Below are 19,536 nucleotides of genomic sequence, written 5' to 3'. Positions count from 1 at the left end.
CTATCAGCCAGCCCCTGTCTGTCTCCTATCAGCCAGCCCCTGTCTGTCTCCTGTCAGCCAGCCCCTGTCTGTCTCCTAGTTGTAACCAACTAGGGCTGTGGCGGTCACAAAATGTAATCAGCCGGTGATTGTCAAGCAAATAACATTCGATCTCACGGTAATTGACTGTTAATTAACAAACCCATTTAGCATCTCCTGGCTTCCACGCACAGCCTACAAGCCACCGATGCAGACTTTTGGAACATCTACATTTTAAAAAGTATAATAAATCCATGTAATATAGCCTACACCTTCACAATAAATCCATTATTTATTTTAGACAGGTCTAAAGAAACATGATATGAAGAAAATGTAGTCTATTTCAGAAGAACAGAATAGCGTACTCTGAGTTGTCCTTATGTTAGGTCCTGATCTGGCTATTCCATATGGCTGTGGGCTACACTAGTTCATTTAGCAGACAAGATTTACTTAGAATTCTGTATCATTATTTTATAGTATGAAGAATACAACTGAACAAAGCTGAATAAATAGAAAGGATATTTTCTCCAAACGGTTTGAGGAAGTGGCCACATGCGGCTATTCTGTGTTGAGCGGTTAACAAAGAAACAGGTCCTCCTTTATGCTTCATTTAGAGTTATTGATGTACAGTTGAAGTCGGAAGTTTACATACACTTAGGTTGGAGTCATTAAAACTCATTTTTCAACCACTCCACAAATGTCTTGTTAACAAACTATAGTTTTGGCAAGTCGGTTAGGACATCTACTTTGTGCATGACACAAGTAATTTTTCCAACAATTGTTTACAGACAGATTATTTCACTGTATCACAATTCCAGTGGGTCAGAAGTTTACATACACTAAGTTGACTGTGCCTTTAAACAGCTTGGAAAGTTCCAGAAAACTATGTCATGGCTTTAGAAACTTCTGATAGGCTAACTGACATCATTTGAGTCAATTGGAGGTATACCTGTGGATGTATTTCAAGGCCTACCTTCAAACGCAGTGCCTCTTTGCTTCACATCATGGGAAAATCAAAAGAAATCAGCCAAGACCTCAGAAAGAAAATTGTAGACCTCCACAAGTCTGGTTCATCCTTGGGAGCAATTTCCAAATGCCTGAAGGTACCACGTTCATCTGTACAAACAATAGTACGCAAGTATAAACACCATGGGACCACGCAGCCGTCATACCGCTCAGGAAGGAGACGCGTTCTGTCTCCTAGAGATGAACGTACTTTGGTGCGAAAAGTGCAAATCAATCCCAGAACAACAGCAAAGGACCTTGTGAAAATGATGGAGGAAACAGGTACAAGTATCTATATCCACAGTAAAACGTGTCCTATATCGAAATAACCTGAAAGGCCGCTCAGCAAGGAAGAAGCCACTGCTCCAAAACCGCCATAAAAAAGCCAGACTACGGTTTGCCACTGCACATGGGGACAAAGATCGTACTTTTTGGAGAAATGTCCTCTGGTCTGATGAAACAAAAATAGAACTGTTTGGCCATAATGACCATCGTTATGTTTGGAGGAAAAAGGGGGACGCTTGCAAGCCGAAGAACACCATCCAAACCGTGAAGCACGGGGGTGGCAGCATCATGCTGTGGGGGTGCTTTGCTGCAGGAGGGACTGGTGAACTTCACAAAATAGATGGCATCATGAGGAAGGAAAATTATGTGGATATATTGAAGCAACATCTCAAGACATCAGTCAGGAAGTTAAAGCTTGGTCGCAAATGGGTCTTCCAAATGTACAATGACCCCAAGCATACTTCCAAAGTTGTGGCAAAATGGCTTAAGGACAACAAAGTCAAGGTATTGGAGTGGCCGTCACAAAGCCCTGACCTCAATCCTATAGAACATTTGTGGGCAGAACTGAAAAAGCGTGTGCGAGCAAGGAGGCCTACAAACCTGACTCAGTTACACCAGCTCTGTCAGGAGGAATGGGCCAAAATTCACCCAACTTATTGTGGGAAGCTTGTGGAAGGCTACCCGAAACGTTTGACCCAAGTTAAAACAATTTAAAGGCAATGCTACCAAAATACTAATTGAGTGTATGTAAACTTCTGACCCACTGGGAATGTGATGAAAGAAATGAAAGCATAAATAAATCATTCTCTCTACTATTATTCTGACATTTCACATTCTTAAAATAAAGTGGTGATCCTAACTGACCTAAGACAGGGAATTTTTACTAGGATTAAATGTCAGAAATTGTGAAAAACTGAGTTTAAATGTATTTGGCTAAGGTGTATGTAAACTTCAACTGTAACTTTAGTTGTTCTACAAACGTTGGGCTATATGTTTTGATTTTTAATACATTGTAAGACTGCATGATGCGACTAATGATGATTTAAAAAAAAGTCACTTGAAAGGCATGAGCTCTGCTTTGTTTTAAGCGCAGGCTGTACACACTTTATCTGTCTCTCATTCACAATTGGACAAGCACTTGTTAATGGCTCGAATTTCAAGGCGGCATTCCCCTTTGTGTGGCCGTAATGCACCCTAAAGAAATCCATGCCTTTTGGGGCCAGTGGCCGGTGTGCCCTTGGCCCGGAGTGCTGCACGCTCTGAAGCACCTCTCACTCACATGGCTCTCCATCAGGTGATCCGGTCTTTCTACAAGTGAAGAGAGACACATCGGGGACACAACCGCGCGCGCCCTTATCCAATTCTGAGGTGCATATCAGCCAACAAGATGAGTAGGCCTAACGAACAGCAAAAGCACTAGCCTATGTCAATCTACTATCCCCCATAGTACAAAAGTCGACCTATTCTATTCTGTGCGAGAAATAAATATTCCAAACATAGTCTGGGACAGTTGTGGGACGCAATAGATCCCAAATTAATTCAACCACTAGCCAACCACTATAGACTGATCATTTCTTTGTCAGTGGGCAAACGTACAAAATCAGCAGGGGATCAAATACTTTTTTTCCTGACTGTATGTAGTTTTGTTGGTTAGGCCTATATAACCCCTATATGTAGTTTTCAGGGAAGGACAGTCCATGAGAGCAACATTACATTACTGTTTACCTGACTAAAACCTATAGATCATTTGTATGGATGAATCCTTCCTTCGTTCTGTTGGTTGGGCATTCCACAGTAACTAACCTCATGGTGGCTGCTGGTGTCGGAGGGATCGCAGCGTGAGCTGTTGTCAGAGACAGGGTAGGTTGTGTTGGTCATCTCCTGCCATAGCCTCCTGTAGACATACTGCTGTACCAGGGGGTAGATGAGGAAACTGGCGAAGGCATAGAAGGCAACCAGTGGCTCTACCAGGAATAACCCCTTCATTCTCCTCAGGGGAGAGTGGACACAAAAGGCAGATCCCTGGAAGACAAGGTAGGAGAGTTCAGTGGACAGAACAGATCCCTGGGAGGGGAGTGGACAGACAGATCCCTGGGAGGGGAGGGGACAGACAGATCCCTGGGAGGGGAGTGGACAGACAGATCCCTGGGAGGGGAGTGGACAGATCCCTGGGAGGGGAGGGGACAGATCCCTGGGAGGGGAGTGGACAGATCCCTGGGAGGGGATGGACAGACAGATCCCTGGGAGGGGAGTGGACAGATCCCTGGGAGGGGAGTGGACAGAACAGATCCCTGGGAGGGGAGTGGACAGACAGATCCCTGGGAGGGGAGTGGACAGATCCCTGGGAGGGGAGTGGACAGATCCCTGGGAGGGGAGTGGACAGATCCCTGGGAGGGGAGTGGACAGACAGATCCCTGGGAGGGGAGTGGACAGACAGATCCCTGGGAGGGGAGTGGACAGACAGATCCCTGGGAGGGGAGTGGACAGACAGATCCCTGGGAGGGGAGTGGACAGATCCCTGGGAGGGGAGTGGACAGATCCCTGGGAGGGGATGGACAGACAGATCCCTGGGAGGGGAGTGGACAGACAGATCCCTGGGAGGGGAGGGGATGGACAGATCCCTGGGAGGGGAGTGGACAGATCCCTGGGAGGGGAGTGGACAGACAGATCCCTGGGAGGGGAGTGGACAGACAGATCCCTGGGAGGGGAGTGGATGGACAGATCCCTGGGAGGGGAGTGGACAGAACATATCCCTGGGAGGGGAGTGGACAGACAGATCCCTGGGAGGGGAGTGGACAGACAGATCCCTGGGAGGGGAGTGGACAGATCCATGGGAGGGGAGTGGACAGACAGATCCCTGGGAGGGGAGTGGATGGACAGATCCCTGGGAGGGGAGTGGACAGATCCCTGGGAGGGGAGTGGATGGACAGATCCCTGGGAGGGGAGTGGACAGACAGATCCCTGGGAGGGGAGTGGACAGATCCCTGGGAGGGGAGTGGATGGACAGATCCCTGGGAGGGGAGTGGACAGATCCCTGGGAGGGGAGTGGACAGACAGATCCCTGGGAGGGGAGTGGACAGACAGATCCCTGGGAGGGGAGTGGACAGACAGATCCCTGGGAGGGGAGTGGACAGATCCCTGGGAGGGGAGTGGACAGAACAGATCCCTGGGAGGGGAGTGGACAGATCCCTGGGAGGGGAGTGGACAGATCCCTGGGAGGGGAGTGGACAGACAGATCCCTGGGAGGGGAGTGGACAGACAGATCCCTGGGAGGGGAGTGGACAGATCCCTGGGAGGAGTGGACAGAACAGATCCCTGGGAGGGGAGTGGACAGATCCCTGGGAGGGGAGTGGATGGACAGATCCCTGGGAGGGGAGTGGACAGATCCCTGGGAGGGGAGTGGATGGACAGATCCCTGGGAGGGGAGTGGACAGATCCCTGGGAGGGGAGTGGATGGACAGATCCCTGGGAGGGGATGGACAGACAGATCCCTGGGAGGGGAGTGGACAGATCCCTGGGAGGGGAGTGGACAGACAGATCCCTGGGAGGGGAGTGGATGGACAGATCCCTGGGAGGGGAGTGGACAGACAGATCCCTGGGAGGGGAGTGGACAGACAGATCCCTGGGAGGGGAGTGGACAGACAGATCCCTGGGAGGGGAGTGGACAGAACAGATCCCTGGGAGGGGAGTGGACAGACAGATCCCTGGGAGGGGAGTGGACAGATCCCTGGGAGGGGAGTGGGACAGACAGATCCCTGGGAGGGAGTGGACGGACAGATCCCTGGGAGGGGAGTGGACAGACAGATCCCTGGGAGGGGAGAGGAGTGGACAGATCCCTGGGAGGGGAGTGGACAGACAGATCCCTGGGAGGGGAGTGGACAGACAGATCCCTGGGAGGGGAGTGGATGGACAGATCCCTGGGAGGGGAGTGGACAGACAGATCCCTGGGAGGGGAGAGGAGTGGACAGATCCTTGGGAGGGGAGGGGACAGACAGATCCCTGGGAGGGGAGTGGACAGAGCCCTGGGAGGGGAGTGGACAGACAGATCCCTGGGAGGGGAGGGGATGGACAGATCCCTGGGAGGGGAGTGGACAGATCCCCGGGAGGGGAGTGGACAGATCCCTGGGAGGGGAGAGGACAGATCCCTGGGAGGGGAGAGGAGTGGACAGATCCCTGGGAGGGGAGTGGACAGACAGATCCCTGGGAGGGGAGGGGACAGACAGATCCCTGGGAGGGGAGTGGACAGACAGATCCCTGGGAGGGGAGTGGACAGACAGATCCCTGGGAGGGGAGTGGACAGACAGATCCCTGGGAGGGGAGTGGACAGACAGATCCCTGGGAGGGGAGGGATGGACAGATCCCTGGGAGGGGAGTGGACAGACAGATCCCTGGGAGGGGAGTGGACAGACAGATCCCTGGGAGGGGAGTGGACAGACAGATCCCTGGGAGGGGAGTGGACAGACAGATCCCTGGGAGGGGAGTGGACAGACAGATCCCTGAGAGGGGAGGGGACAGACAGATCCCTGGGAGGAGTGGACAGACAGATCCCTGGGAGTGGACAGACAGATCCCTGGGAGGGGAGTGGACAGACAGATCCCTGGGAGGGAGTGGACAGACAGATCCCTGGGAGGGGAGTGGACAGACAGATCCCTGGGAGGGAGTGGACAGATCCCTGGGAGGGGATGGACAGATCCCTGGGAGGGAGTGGACAGATCCCTGGGAGGGGAGTGGACAGACAGATCCCTGGGAGGGGAGTGGACAGATCCCTGGGAGGGGAGTGGACAGACAGATCCCTGGGAGGGGAGTGGACAGATCCCTGGGAGGGGAGTGGACAGATCCCTGGGAGGGGAGGTAGGAGTTCTCAGTGGACAGAACAGATCCTTGAGAGGGGAGGTATTGAATGTATTTGGGTAAAACATAATACAACAAGATGTACTTTGGATCCCCAGAGGATAGTCAAAAGCATTGGATCCCCAGAGGATAGTTAAAAGCATTGGATCCCCAGAGGACAGTTAAAAGCATTGGATCCCCAGAGGATAGTTAAAATCATTAATTAAAACATGTTTGCAAAGTGGTCCTTGAATCGAATGTATTGGGTTTTATACAGGGGCAACCTGGACACGGGATGGATTCTAAACAAGTGAGTCAGAAAAGTATGTAGCCCATTTATACTTCTGTTTTCATCATTGTGTCTTCAAACAACAGTATAGCACAGGGCTGCCCAGTCTCGGTCCTTGAGGGCTGAAACCGCTTCCGGGTTTTGTTTCTACCTGGTAGTTAATTGCACTGAATGAGTCCCTTATTAGAAGGATAGGATGAAAACCAGAAGTGTTTTGGACCTCCGGGACTGAGACTGGGCATGGTGTGCCTGCTACACCTAAAGTCTTTTTAGTCACTTGGTTAGATATACCCGAAGAGAGAGAACCATACAGTAGAGAAATGGAACACACAGGAAAAGAATGTCAAGTCACACCAGCTGTGATGTGTAGTCAGACCAAGTCTAATGAGCCTACGGCTTGCTTTCTAAAGATAATGTATACGGCTAGACTCAGCCTGTATGCAAATAAAGAGAATGCCTGTGCCAAGAAGTTACAAGCATACTGTAGGCTACGGTCTGGATTAATACATAGAGATTGGAACGTCAGCCAAAATAGATTGAGGATTCTTGACAACAAGTATAGAAAAAAAAAATATTGACATATTTTTTTTAAATATATATATATAAAATACCACATGTCAAAGTAGGTAGTCTTCTTCTTCCAATTCTTACTCATAGTTTGTATTTATTATGGACCCCCCCTGCCAAGGCAGCAGCTACTCTTCCTGGGGTTTATTATGGATCCCCATTAGTTCCTGCCAAGGCAGCAGCTACTCTTCCTGGGGTTTATTATGGATCCCCATTAGTTCCTGCCAAGGCAGCAGCTACTCTTCCTGGGGGTTTATTATGGATCCCCATTAGTTCCTGCCAAGGCAGCAGCTACTCTTCCTGGGGGTTTATTATGGATCCCCATTAGTTCCTGCCAAGGCAGCAGCTACTCTTCCTGGGGTTTATTATGGATCCCCATTAGTTCCTGCCAAGGCAGCAGCTACTCTTCCTGGGGTTTATTATGGATCCCCATTAGTTCCTGCCAAGGCAGCAGCTACTCTTCCTGGGGTTTATTATGGATCCCCATTAGTTCCTGCCAAGGCAGCAGCTACTCTTCCTGGGGTTTATTATGGATCCCCATTAGTTCCTGCCAAGGCAGCGGCTACTCTTCCTGGGGTTTATTATGGATCCCCCCTGCCAAGGCAGCAGCTACTCTTCCTGGGGTTTATTATGGATCCCCCCTGCCAAGGCAGCAGCTACTCTTCCTGGGGTCCAAACACATTAAGGCACAGCACACACACAAAAAAAACTCCGAAATGAATCAGTCCATCATATAACATCATTACACCACTACATATCTACAACACAAAATGTATAATACCACCATACAACAATATGAACATGTGCGTGTGTGTAGAGTGCGTGTGCTAGCGTGTGCCTGTGTGTCTCTTCACAGTCTGCGTTGTTCCGTTTTTTTTTTTTTTATCTGATTTTACTCCTTGCATGAGTTACCTGATGTGGAATAGAGTTCCACGTAATCATGGCTCGGTGTAGTACTGTGCGTTTCCCGGAGTCTGTTCTGGACTTGGGGACTGTAAAGATACCTCTGGTGGCATGCCTTGAGGGGTATGCATGTTTGTGTCCGAGTTGTGTGCTAGTCGTCTGCACAGACAGCTCAGCGCATTCAACATGTCAAGACCTCTAGTTCAGTTATGTGTCAATATTAGCTGACACAAACAATAGGAACTGATGAGACGTAGCCTGCTACTATAAAAGGTGAGCAAAGTGTAACCGTGCTAACACTTTGCTCACTGACTGACCGAGATATTAGGATAAAGAACATGCATGATATCACTGGCAAAAATAGACAATTTCTCACCTTTTAGTTTGTCATTTGGTTTAGAGTAAGTATTTTAAAACGCCTTTCCCACTCGTCCTGGATGTTTAAACCATTTCTGCGGACATCTGTTCAGTGTTTAGAGATCCACCACTTATGAAAGGTTTAACTTCCTGCGTCCCGCCCCTCTCGCCCTGTGATTGGATAACACTCAGTGGCGCGTCCCAGAGCAGCTGTCAGTCATTTGAAGGGACAGTGAGGGTCGTTCTCCATACAGCAGAACATTTAGTGACAGTCACTGATAGTCTTTTTCGTTTTTCTGTTTGCCTCCACATTGGTTACCTCAGACATCTAGTATTGTATTGATATTACATCTGAATACATCCTCTGTAGCTCAGCTGGTAGACCATCGCGCTTGTAACGCCAGGGTAGTGGGTTCGATCCCCGGGACCCCTCATACATAAAAATGTATGCACGCATGACTGTAAGTCGCTTTGGATAAAAGCGTCTGCTAAATGGCATATTATTATTATTTAACCAAAATATAACGTTCAAAGGGAAACTAATGTACCTGTATGGAATCTCCTGTTGAATTTGTTTATCTTGGTGTTGCTGTATTCACTTTTTCTCCTTCAGTTCACTCAGTTTTCCTTTATTTAAAATATCCATCACTTTATGTAAATGTGATTTAACGTTAACGTAAGAGAAGGTGTGTTGCTACGTCACGTTGGGGGAAATATTTAGTTATTATTGAGGTCGCCGGCAGTGGAGGAACGGTAATAGGTTTTAACAAATGTCATTTTTCTACGGTGTACCATTTAAAGCTGATGGATAAATACGAGGAAATAGTTCAACTAGATACCGTTCTTTAGCTGAGGATGTTGGCTACATAAGCGGTCACTAGCGAGAAGAACACTGCATTATTTTATATGCACCAATTTGCTAAATTCAACCAATTGATGTGAGCTGCTGATGTGATTGATAGCTTAGTTAAATCCATCCTGCTTGAATTCCCACCGCGCCTGGCTGTCATCTTCGTAATACTGCACTAGCCATCAACATCGATCTGTCGTGGGCACTGGAATAGGGAGAAGCTCCGCGTGTTGGGCCACGCATGGGCACTGGAATAGGGAGAAGCTCCGCGTGTTGGGCCACGCATGGGCACTGGAATAGGGAGAAGCTCCGCGTGTTGGGCCACGCATGGGCACTGGAATAGGGAGAAGCTCCGCGTGTTGGCCACGCATGGGCACTGGAATAGGGAGAAGCTCCGCGTGTTGGCCACGCATGGGCACTGGAATAGGGAGAAGCTCCGCGTGTTGGCCACGCATGGGCACTGGAATAGGGAGAAGCTCCGCGTGTTGGCCACGCATGGGCACTGGAATAGGGAGAAGCTCCGCGTGTTGGCCACGCATGGGCACTGGAATAGGGAGAAGCTCCGCGTTTTGGCCACGCAGTTGATTAGGCTGGACACAAGAATTCCTGACTGACTCGATTGCTGTTGATCCTTCCTTACCGGCCTAGTGGTTGGTGACATCCAGGTATGTAGACCCTTCCTTCCCGGCCTACTTAGATCATAAAGCTGATTTCCTTTAGTCCTACAGGTAAGGGGGTTTACTGCCGTGTTTTACTATGCTGCTGTAAACTACAGGTAAGGGGGTTTACTGCCATGTTTTACTATGCTGCTATAAACTACAGGTTAGGGGGTTTACTGCCATTTTTTTATATGCTGCTGTAAACTACAGGTAAGGGGTTTACTGCCGTGTTTTACTATGCTGCTATAAACTACAGGTAAGGGGGTTTACTGCCATGTTTTACTATGCTGCTGTAAACTACAGGTTAGGGGGTTTACTGCCATGTTTTACTATGCTGCTGTAAACTACAGGTAAGGTGTTTACTGCCATGTTTTACTATGCTGCTGTAAACTACAGGTAAGGGGGTTTACTGCCATGTTTTACTATGCTGCTGTAAACTACAGGTAAGGGGGTTTACTGCCATGTTTTACTATGCTGCTGTAAACTACAGGTAAGGGGGTTTACTGCCATGTTTTACTATGCTGCTGTAAACTACAGGTAAGGGGGTTTACTGCCATGTTTACTATGCTGCTGTAAACTACAGGTAAGGGGGTTTACTGCCATGTTTTACTATGCTGCTGTAAACTACAGGTAAGGGGGTTTACTGCCATGTTTTACTATGCTGCTGTAATCTACAGGTAAGGGGGTTTACTGCCATGTTTTACTATGCTGCTGTAAACTACAGGTAAGGGGGTTTACTGCCATGTTTTACTATGCTGCTATAAATTACAGCTAAGGGGGTTTACTGCCATGTTTTACTATGCTGATGTAAACTACAGGTAAGGGGTTTACTGCCATGTTTTACTATGCTGCTATAAACTACAGGTAAGGGGGTTTACTGCCATGTTTTACTATGCTGATATAAACTAAAGGTAAGGGGTTTACTGCCATGTTTTACTAAGCTGCTATAAACTACAGGTAAGGGGGTTTACTGCCATGTTTTACTATGCTGCTGTAAACTACAGGTAAGGGGGTTTACTGCCATGTTTTACTATGCTGCTGTAAACTACAGGTAAGGGGGTTTACTGCCATGTTTTACTATGCTGATGTAAACTACAGGTAAGGGGTTTACTGCCATGTTTTACTATGCTGCTATAAACTACAGGTAAGGGGGTTTACTGCCATGTTTTACTATGCTGCTGTAAACTACAGGTAAGGGGGTTTACTGCCATGTTTTACTATGCTGATGTAAACTACAGGTAAGGGGGTTTACTGCCATGTTTTACTATGCTGCTGTAAATTACAGCTAAGGGGGTTTACTGCCATGTTTTACTATGCTGCTGTAAACTACAGGTAAGGGGGTTTACTGCCATGTTTTACTATGCTGCTGTAAACTACAGGTAAGGGGGTTTACTGCCATGTTTTACTATGCTGCTATAAATTACAGGTAAGGGGGTTTACTGCCATGTTTTACTATGCTGCTGTAAACTACAGGTAAGGGGGTTTACTGCCATGTTTTACTATGCTGCTGTAAACTACAGGTAAGGGGGTTTACTGCCATGTTTTACTATGCTGCTGTAAACTACAGGTAAGGGGGTTTACTGCCATGTTTTACTATGCTGCTGTAAACTACATGTAAGGGGGTTTACTGCCATGTTTTACTATGCTGCTGTAAATTACAGCTAAGGGGGTTTACTGCCATGTTTTACTATGCTGCTGTAAACTACAGGTAAGGGGGTTTACTGCCATGTTTAACTATGCTGCTGTAATCTACAGGTAAGGGGGTTTACTGCCATGTTTTACTATGCTGCTGTAAACTACAGGTAAGGGGGTTTACTGCCATGTTTGACTATGCTGCTGTAAACTACAGGTAAGGGGGTTTACTGCCATGTTTTACTATGCTGATGTAAACTACAGGTAAGGGGGTTTACTGCCATGTTTTACTATGCTGATGTAAACTACAGGTAAGGGGGTTTACTGCCATGTTTTACTATGCTGATGTAAACTACAGGTAAGGGGTTTACTGCCATGTTTTACTATGCTGCTGTAAACTACAGGTAAGGGGGTTTACTGCCATGTTTTACTATGCTGCTGTAAACTACAGGTAAGGGGGTTTACTGCCATGTTTTACTATGCTGCTGTAAACTACAGGTAAGGTGTTTACTGCCATGTTTTACTATGCTGCTGTAAACTACAGGTAAGGGGGTTTACTGCCATGTTTTACTATGCTGCTGTAAACTACAGGTAAGGGGGTTTACTGCCATGTTTTACTATGCTGCTGTAAACTACAGGTAAGGGGGTTTACTGCCATGTTTTACTATGCTGCTGTAAACTACAGGTAAGGTGTTTACTGCCATGTTTTACTATGCTGCTGTAAACTACAGGTAAGGGGGTTTACTGCCATGTTTTACTATGCTGCTGTAAACTACAGGTAAGGTGTTTACTGCCATGTTTTACTATGCTGCTGTAAACTACAGGTAAGGGGGTTTACTGCCATGTTTTACTATGCTGCTGTAAACTACAGGTAAGGGGGTTTACTGCCATGTTTTACTACAGTGGAAGCCAGGCAAGGATGATTGACTAAGAGAAAAGTGTAGTGTTTGGCCGGAGCAAGGAGTCTGGCTAGCCACAGTCTGTGTAGCCAGGCAAGCTATCTGTAAAGACACACAGTCCAGTTCATAATATTTAATGGTGCTAAAACACTACTAATTCCTTTAATTAGCCTACAATTTCCATGCCCCCACCGAAATGTAATTAACATCATAAAAAAATCCCCATCAAAATCGGTCTGTTTAAGCTAGAGATCTTTGTTTTTGTTGCATGGGCTGCGTCTCAATCCGCCGGATATCGCCCTTCCTCATCTGTTTGGCATTACAAGTTGTTTGGCATTACAAGTTGTTTGGCATTACAAGTTGTTTGGCATTACAAGTTGTTTGGCATTACAAGTTGTTTGGCATTACAAGTTGTTTGGCATTACAAGTTGTTTGGCATTACAAGTTGTTTGGCATTACAAGTTGTTTGGCATTACAAGTTGTTTGGCATTACAAGTTGTTTGGCATTACAAGTTGTTTGGCATTACAAGTTGTTTGGCATTACAAGTTGTTTGGCATTACAAGTTGTTTGGCATTACAAGTTGTTTGGCATTACAAGTTGTTTGGCATTACAAGTTGTTTGGCATTACAAGAGAGCCATCATCCCATTTTCTCAGAGACATATTTTATGGTTTAGTCCTATAGTTTTATTGTCACGGAATCAGCCGAGGCTGCCCCTCCTCCTTGCTCGGGCAGGCTTCGGCGTTCGTCGTCCCCGGAGTACTTGCTGCCACCGATCTATTTTTCGGTGTTTGTCTAGTTTGTCCTGATTGTTTGCACCTGTGTCCCATTAGTGTTGATTGTATTACCTTTATAAACCCCTGTCTCTCATTGGTTATTGTGTGTGATTGTTTTCCGTTAGGTCGGCAGTGCTGGTTGTATGTGTTATTTGTTCCTCCCTGTTTGGAGTTTTTGTTTTGTCCTTTCTTTACTGTGTTTAGTAAAGTATGTTCTGCCAGTGGTTCGGTGTCCTGCGCTTGACTTCGTTTCCCGCATACACGTCACCTTGACAGAATCACACACCACTCATGGAGTCAGCAGGAGCGGCGGTGCCAGCTGGATCAATGGAGGAACGCGTTGAACACCAAGCGGCCATGATCCAGGCTCTCGGCACCGCCATGGAACAGGTGGTGAGCACTATTGGGCGATGGGAAAGAGAGGGTCTGCCTACGCCTTCTCCAACGATACCACCACCATCGGCGATGCCCATCGCTTCACCTCCGGGGTCCAGTGGGATTCGGCTCTCGCTCCCGAGGGCTTATGATGGCACAGCGGCCGGGTGTCAGGGTTTCCTGCTCCAGGTTGAACTATACCTAGCAACCATCCACCCGGTGCCCTCGGGATACAAGAGCGTGTCCGCCCTCATCTCCTGTCTGTCCGGCAAGGCGCTGGAGTGGGCCAATGCCGAGTGGGGGGGAATAGACGCCGCTACTGTCAACTATGCAGAGTTCACCCGCCGCTTCAGGGCAGTATTCGATCATCCACCAGAGGGTAAAGCGGCGGGTGAGCGTCTATTCCACCTTAGACAGGGGAGGAGGAGCGCACAGGAGTTCGCGCTGGACTTCCGGATGCTGGCTGCCAACGTGGGATGGAATGAGAGGGCCCTCATCGACCACTACAGATGCAGCCTGAGGGAGGACGTTCGTCGGGAATTGGCCTGCAGGGACACTAACCTCAGCTTCGACCAACTGGTGGACATGTCAATTCGCCTGGATACCCTGTTGGCTACCCGCGGACGTCCGGATTCAGGGCCATCCATTCCATCCCCCAGCACTTCCGAGCCGACCCCTATGGAGCTCGGAGGTGCTGGTGCTAGGGAGACCAGGAGAGAGACCAGGAGGGAGGCCATCCCCTGCACCAACTGTGGCCGCAGAGGACACACTGCTGGTCGGTGCTGGGGAGGATCTCCTAGGAATCGAGGCAGTAGGCAGTGCACTGATGAGTCATTCCAGGTGAGTAGGCACCCAACTCACCCAGAGCTCTCTGTTGCGCATATGTGTATTAAAGTTGTGTTTCCCTAGGTTTATCCTCATTCCCAGCATAAGGTGCTAGTAGATTCAGGAATGTATCGATCGCCAGTTCACCTATAAGTTAGGGATCCCTATTGTACCCGTTGATGTGCCCTTCCCCATCCATGCCCTAGATAGCCGCCCTTTGGGGTCGGGATTGATTAGGGAAGTCACAGCGCCGCTCAGGATGAAAACGCAGGAGGGTCATGAGGAGATACTACGTTTGAATTTGATTGATTCTCCTGCATTTCCCGTGGTGTTGGGGCTTCCCTGGTTAACATCTCATGACCCCAACATTTCATGGCAACAGAGAGCTCTCAAGGGATGGTCTGATCAGTGTTTCGGCGGTGTGTAGATGTTTCCGTAGGGGCAACGACGGTGGAAAGCCCGAACCAAGTTCCCACCATGCACATTCCACCTGAGTATGCCGATTTGGCACTCATCTTCTGTAAAAAGAAGGCGACTCAATTACCACCTCATCGACAGGGGGATTGTGCGATAGACCTCCAAGTAGGCGCTGCGCTTCCGCGTAGTCATGTGTATCCTCTGTCTCAGGAGGAGACGGCGGCTATGGAGACATACGTCACCGAATCTCTGAGACAGGGATACATACGGCCGTCCACTTCCCCTGGGAACTGGGTGAAAGTGTTGTGGTCAGATGAGACCAAAATGGAGCTCTTTGGCATCAACTCAACTCGCCGTGTTTGGAGGAGGAGGAATGCTGCCTATGACCCCAAGGACACCATCCCCACCGTCAAACATGGAGGTGGAAACATTATGCTTTGGGGGTGTTTTTCTGCTAAGGGGACAGGACAACTTCACTGCATCAAAGGGATGATGGACGGGGCCATGTACCGTCAAATCTTGGGTGAGAACCTTCCCTCAGCCAGGGCATTGAAAATGGGTCGTGGATGGGTATTCCTGTATGACAATGACCCAAAACACACGGCCAAGGCAACAAAGGAGTGGCTCAAGAAGAAGCACATTAAGGTCCTGGAGTGGCCTAGCCAGTCTCCAGACCTTAATCACATAGAAAATATGTGGAGGGAGCTGAAGGTTTGAGTTGCCAAACGTCAGCCTCGAAACCTTAATGACTTGGAGAAGATCTGCAAAGAGGAGTGGGACAAAATCCCTCCTGAGATGTGTGCAAACCTGGTGGCCAACTACAAGAAACGTCTGACCTCTGTGATTGCCAACAAGGGTTTTGCCACCAAGTACTAAGTCATGTTTTGCAGAGGAGTCAAATACTTATTTCCCTCTGTCACGATCGTCGTTAGATGAAGCGGACCAAGGCGCAGCGTGATATGCGTACATTCTTTATTTACGTACTTAACACATGATCAAAACAAAACAACAAACGATACGTGAAGTCCTGGGTTGAACACGAACCTTCCGGAACAAGATCCCACAATAAACAGTGCCAAACAGGCTGCCTAAGTATGGTCCCCAATCAGAGACAACAAGCTACAGCTGCCTCTGATTGGGAACCACCCTGGCCAACATAGAAATACACGAACTAGAACAAAACATAGAAAATAACACATAGAAAATCCACACCCTGGCTCAACATATAAGAGTCCCCAGAGCCAGGGCGTGACACCCTCATTAAAATGATAATCAATTCATAACATTTTTGACATGCATTTTTCTGGATTTTTTTGTTGTTATTCTGTCTCTCACTGTTCAAATAAACCTACCATTAAAATGATAGACTGATCATGTCTTTGTCAGTGGGCAAACATACAAAATCAGCAGGGGATCAAATACTTTTTTCCCTCACTGTACATGTTTCAAGCAGACCACCATAGTCCCTGTGCCCAAGAAAGCGAAGGTAACTTGCCTAAATGACTACCGCCCCGTAGCACTCACGTCAGTAGCCATGAAGTGCTTTGAATGGCTGCTCATGGCTCACATCAACCCCATCATCCCGGAAACCCTAGACCCACTCCAATTCGCATACCGCCCCAACACATCAAATCAAATCAAATGTTATTGGCCACATATGCCGAATACAACAGGTGCAGACATTACAGTGAAATGATTACTTACAGCCCTTAACCAACAGTGCATTTATTTTTAATAAAAAAGTAAAATAAAACAACAACAAAATATTGTTGAGAAAAAAAGAACAGAAGTAAAATAAAATAACAGTAGGGAGGCTATATATACAGGGGGGTACCGGTGCAGAGTCAATGTGCGGGGGCACCGGCTAGTTGAGGTAGTTGAAGTAATATGTCTCCTGAGTGGCGCAGTGGTCTAAGGCACTGCATCGCAGTGCTAGCTGTGCCACTAGAGATCCTGGTTCGAATCCAGGCTCTGTCGTAGCCGGCCGTGACCGGGAGACGCATGGGGCGGCGCGCAATTGGTCCAGGGTAGGGGAGGGAATGGCCGGCAGGGATGTAGCTCAGTTGATAGAGCATGGCGTTTGCAACGCCAGGGTTGTGGGTTCGATTCCCACAGGGGGTATGAAAAAAATAATAATAATGTAAGTTGCTCTGGATAAGAGCGTCTGCTAAATGACGTAAATGTATATTTACATGTGTGTAGAGTTAAAGTGACTATGCATAAATAATTAACAGAGTAGCAGCAGCATAAAAAGATTGGGTGGGGGGGCAGTGCAAATAGTCTGGGTAGCCATGATTAGCTGTTCAGGAGTCCTATGGCTTGGGGGTAGAAGCTGTTGAGAAGTCTCTTGGACCTAGACTTGGCACTCCGGTACCGCTTGCCGTGCAGTAGCAGAGAGAACAGTCTATGACTAGGGTGGCTGGAGTCTTTGACAATTTTGAGGGCCTTCCTCTGACACCGCCTGGTATAGAGGTCCTGGATGGCAGGAAGCTTGGCCCCAGTGATGTACTGGGCCTTACGCACTACCCTCTGTAGTGCCTTGCGGTCGGAGGCCAAGCAGTTGCCATACCAGGCGGTGATGCAACCAGTCAGGATGCTCTCGATGGTGCAGCTGTAGAATTTTTTTAGGATCTGAGGACCCCATGCCAAATATTTTCAGTCTCCTGAGGGGGAATAGGCTTTGTCTTGCCCTCTTCACGACTGTCTTGGTGTGTTTGGACCATGATAGTTCGTTGGTGATGTGGACACCAAGGAACTTGAAGCTCTCAACCTGTTCCACTACAGCCCCGTCGATGAGAATGGGGGCGTGCTCAGTCCTCTTTTTTTTCCTGTAGTCCACAATCATCTCCTTTGTCTTGGTCACGTTGAGGGAGAGGTTGTTATCCTGGCACCACACAGATCTACAGATGACGCAATCTCAATCGCACTCCACACTGCCCTTTCCCACCTGGACAAGAGGAACACCTACATGAGAATGCTGTTCATTGACTACAGCTCAGCGTTCAACACCATAGTGCCCACAAAGCTCATCACTAAGCTAAGGACCCTGGGACTAAACACCTCCCTCTGCAACTGGATCCTGGACTTCCTGACGGGCCGCCCCCAGGTGGTAAGGGTAGGTAACAACACATCTGCCACACTGATCCTCAACACGGGGGCCCCTCAGGGGTGCGTGCTTAAGTCGTGTCCTGTACTCCCTGTTCACCCATGACTGCGTGACCAAGCAAGACTCCAACACCATCATTAAGTTTGCTGACGACACAATGGTGGTAGGCCTGATCACCGACAACGATGAGACAGCCTATAGGGAGGAGATCAGAGACCTCGGTACCGGTACCCCCTGTATATAGCCTCATTATTGTTATTTTATAGTGTTTTTTTGTTTAGTTTTTTACTTTAGTTTATTTAGTAAATATTTTCTTAACTCTATTTTCTTAAATCTGCATTGTTGGTTAAGGGCTTGTAAGTAAGCATTTCACGGTAAGGTCTACACCTGTTGTATTCCGTGCATGTGACAAATCAAATTTGATTAGATTTTTTGGCGGTAATGCAACATTTATTGTATGCCACCCGCCGTTAAACCTCATCGAAGAGGAACACCTCCAAACGAGCTTCAATTCCATACAACACTCCTTCAGTAGCCTCCAACTGCTCTTAAACACTAGTAAAACTAAATGCATGCTCTTCAACCGAACGCTGCTTGCACCCGCCCACCCGACTAGAATCACTACTCTCGACGGGTCTGACCTAGAGTATGTGGACAACTACAAATATCTAGGTGTCTGGTTAGACTATAAACTCTCCTTCCAGACTCACATTAAGAATCTCCAATCCAAAGTTAAATCTAGAATCGGTTTCCTATTTCGCAACAAAGCCTCCTTCACTCATGCTGCCAAACATGCCCTCGTAAAACTGACTATCCTACCGATCCTTGACTTCGCGATGTAATTTACAAAATAGCCTCCAACACTCTACTCAGCAAATTGGATGTAGTCTATCACAGTGCCATCCGTTTTGTCTCCAAAGCCCCATATAATACCCACCACTGTGACCTGTACGCTCTTGTTGGCTGGTCCTCACTACATATTCGCTGCCAAACCCACTGGCTCCAGGCCATCTATAAATCACTGCTAGGCAAATCCCCGCCTTATCTTAGCTCATTGGTCACCATAGCAACACCCACCCGTAGTCTGCGCTCCAGCGGGTATATCTCACTGGTCATCCCCAAAGCCAACACCTCCTTTGGCCGCAATTCCTTCCAGTTCTCTGCTGCCAATGACTGGAACAAATTGCAAAAATCTCTGAAGCTGGAGACACTTATCTCCCTCACTAACTTTAAGCATCAGTTGTCAGAGCACCTTACCGATCACTGCACCTGTACACAGCCCATCTGAAATTAGCCCGCCCAACTACCTCATCCCTATATTGTTATCTATTTTGCTCATTTGTACCCCAGTATCTCTATTTGCACATCATCTCTTGCACATCTATCATTCCAGTGTTAATACTAATTGTAATTATTTTGCACTATAGCCTATTTTATTGCCTACCTCCATAACTTGCTAAATTTGCACACTGTATATTATATGTATTTCTGTTGTATTTTTGACTTTGTTTGTTTTACCCCATATGTAACTCTGTGTTTGTTTTTATCGCACTGCTTTGCTTTATCTTGGCCAGGTCGCAGTTGTAAATGAGAACTTGTTCTCAACTGGTTTACCTGGTTAAATAAAGGTGAAATAAAAATAAAATAAAAAGAAGAACCGTATCCCATCTAGTCAAAACCCTTGACAGGATGTCATGAAACGACGGCTTTTTTTTATTTTTAGGCGGGCCGCATGACGTATTT

General features: G+C 47.8%; 1 protein-coding gene across 1 annotated transcript in view; it reads right to left on the bottom strand.

Annotated features, from left to right (window-relative positions):
* LOC121556273 (solute carrier family 46 member 3-like) overlaps positions 1-8,368 on the bottom strand; it is a 29,512-nt gene extending 21,144 nt beyond the window's left edge. Inside the window, exons 1-2 of the mRNA XM_045212719.1 lie at positions 8,274-8,368; positions 3,112-3,330 (exon numbers count right to left, since the gene is read on the bottom strand). Of these exons, the coding sequence (XP_045068654.1) occupies positions 3,112-3,294 (183 nt within the window). The 5' untranslated portion in view covers positions 3,295-3,330; positions 8,274-8,368. The remainder of the gene's footprint in view (positions 1-3,111; positions 3,331-8,273) is intronic.
* Positions 8,369-19,536: the final 11,168 nt, after the last annotated feature.

The sequence above is a fragment of the Coregonus clupeaformis genome, unplaced genomic scaffold (assembly GCF_020615455.1).
Source record: "Coregonus clupeaformis isolate EN_2021a unplaced genomic scaffold, ASM2061545v1 scaf0045, whole genome shotgun sequence".
NCBI classification, from domain to species: domain Eukaryota; kingdom Metazoa; phylum Chordata; class Actinopteri; order Salmoniformes; family Salmonidae; genus Coregonus; species Coregonus clupeaformis.
Note: the sequence above shows the minus strand (reverse complement) of the source record. Positions and strands in the feature narration are given on the sequence as shown.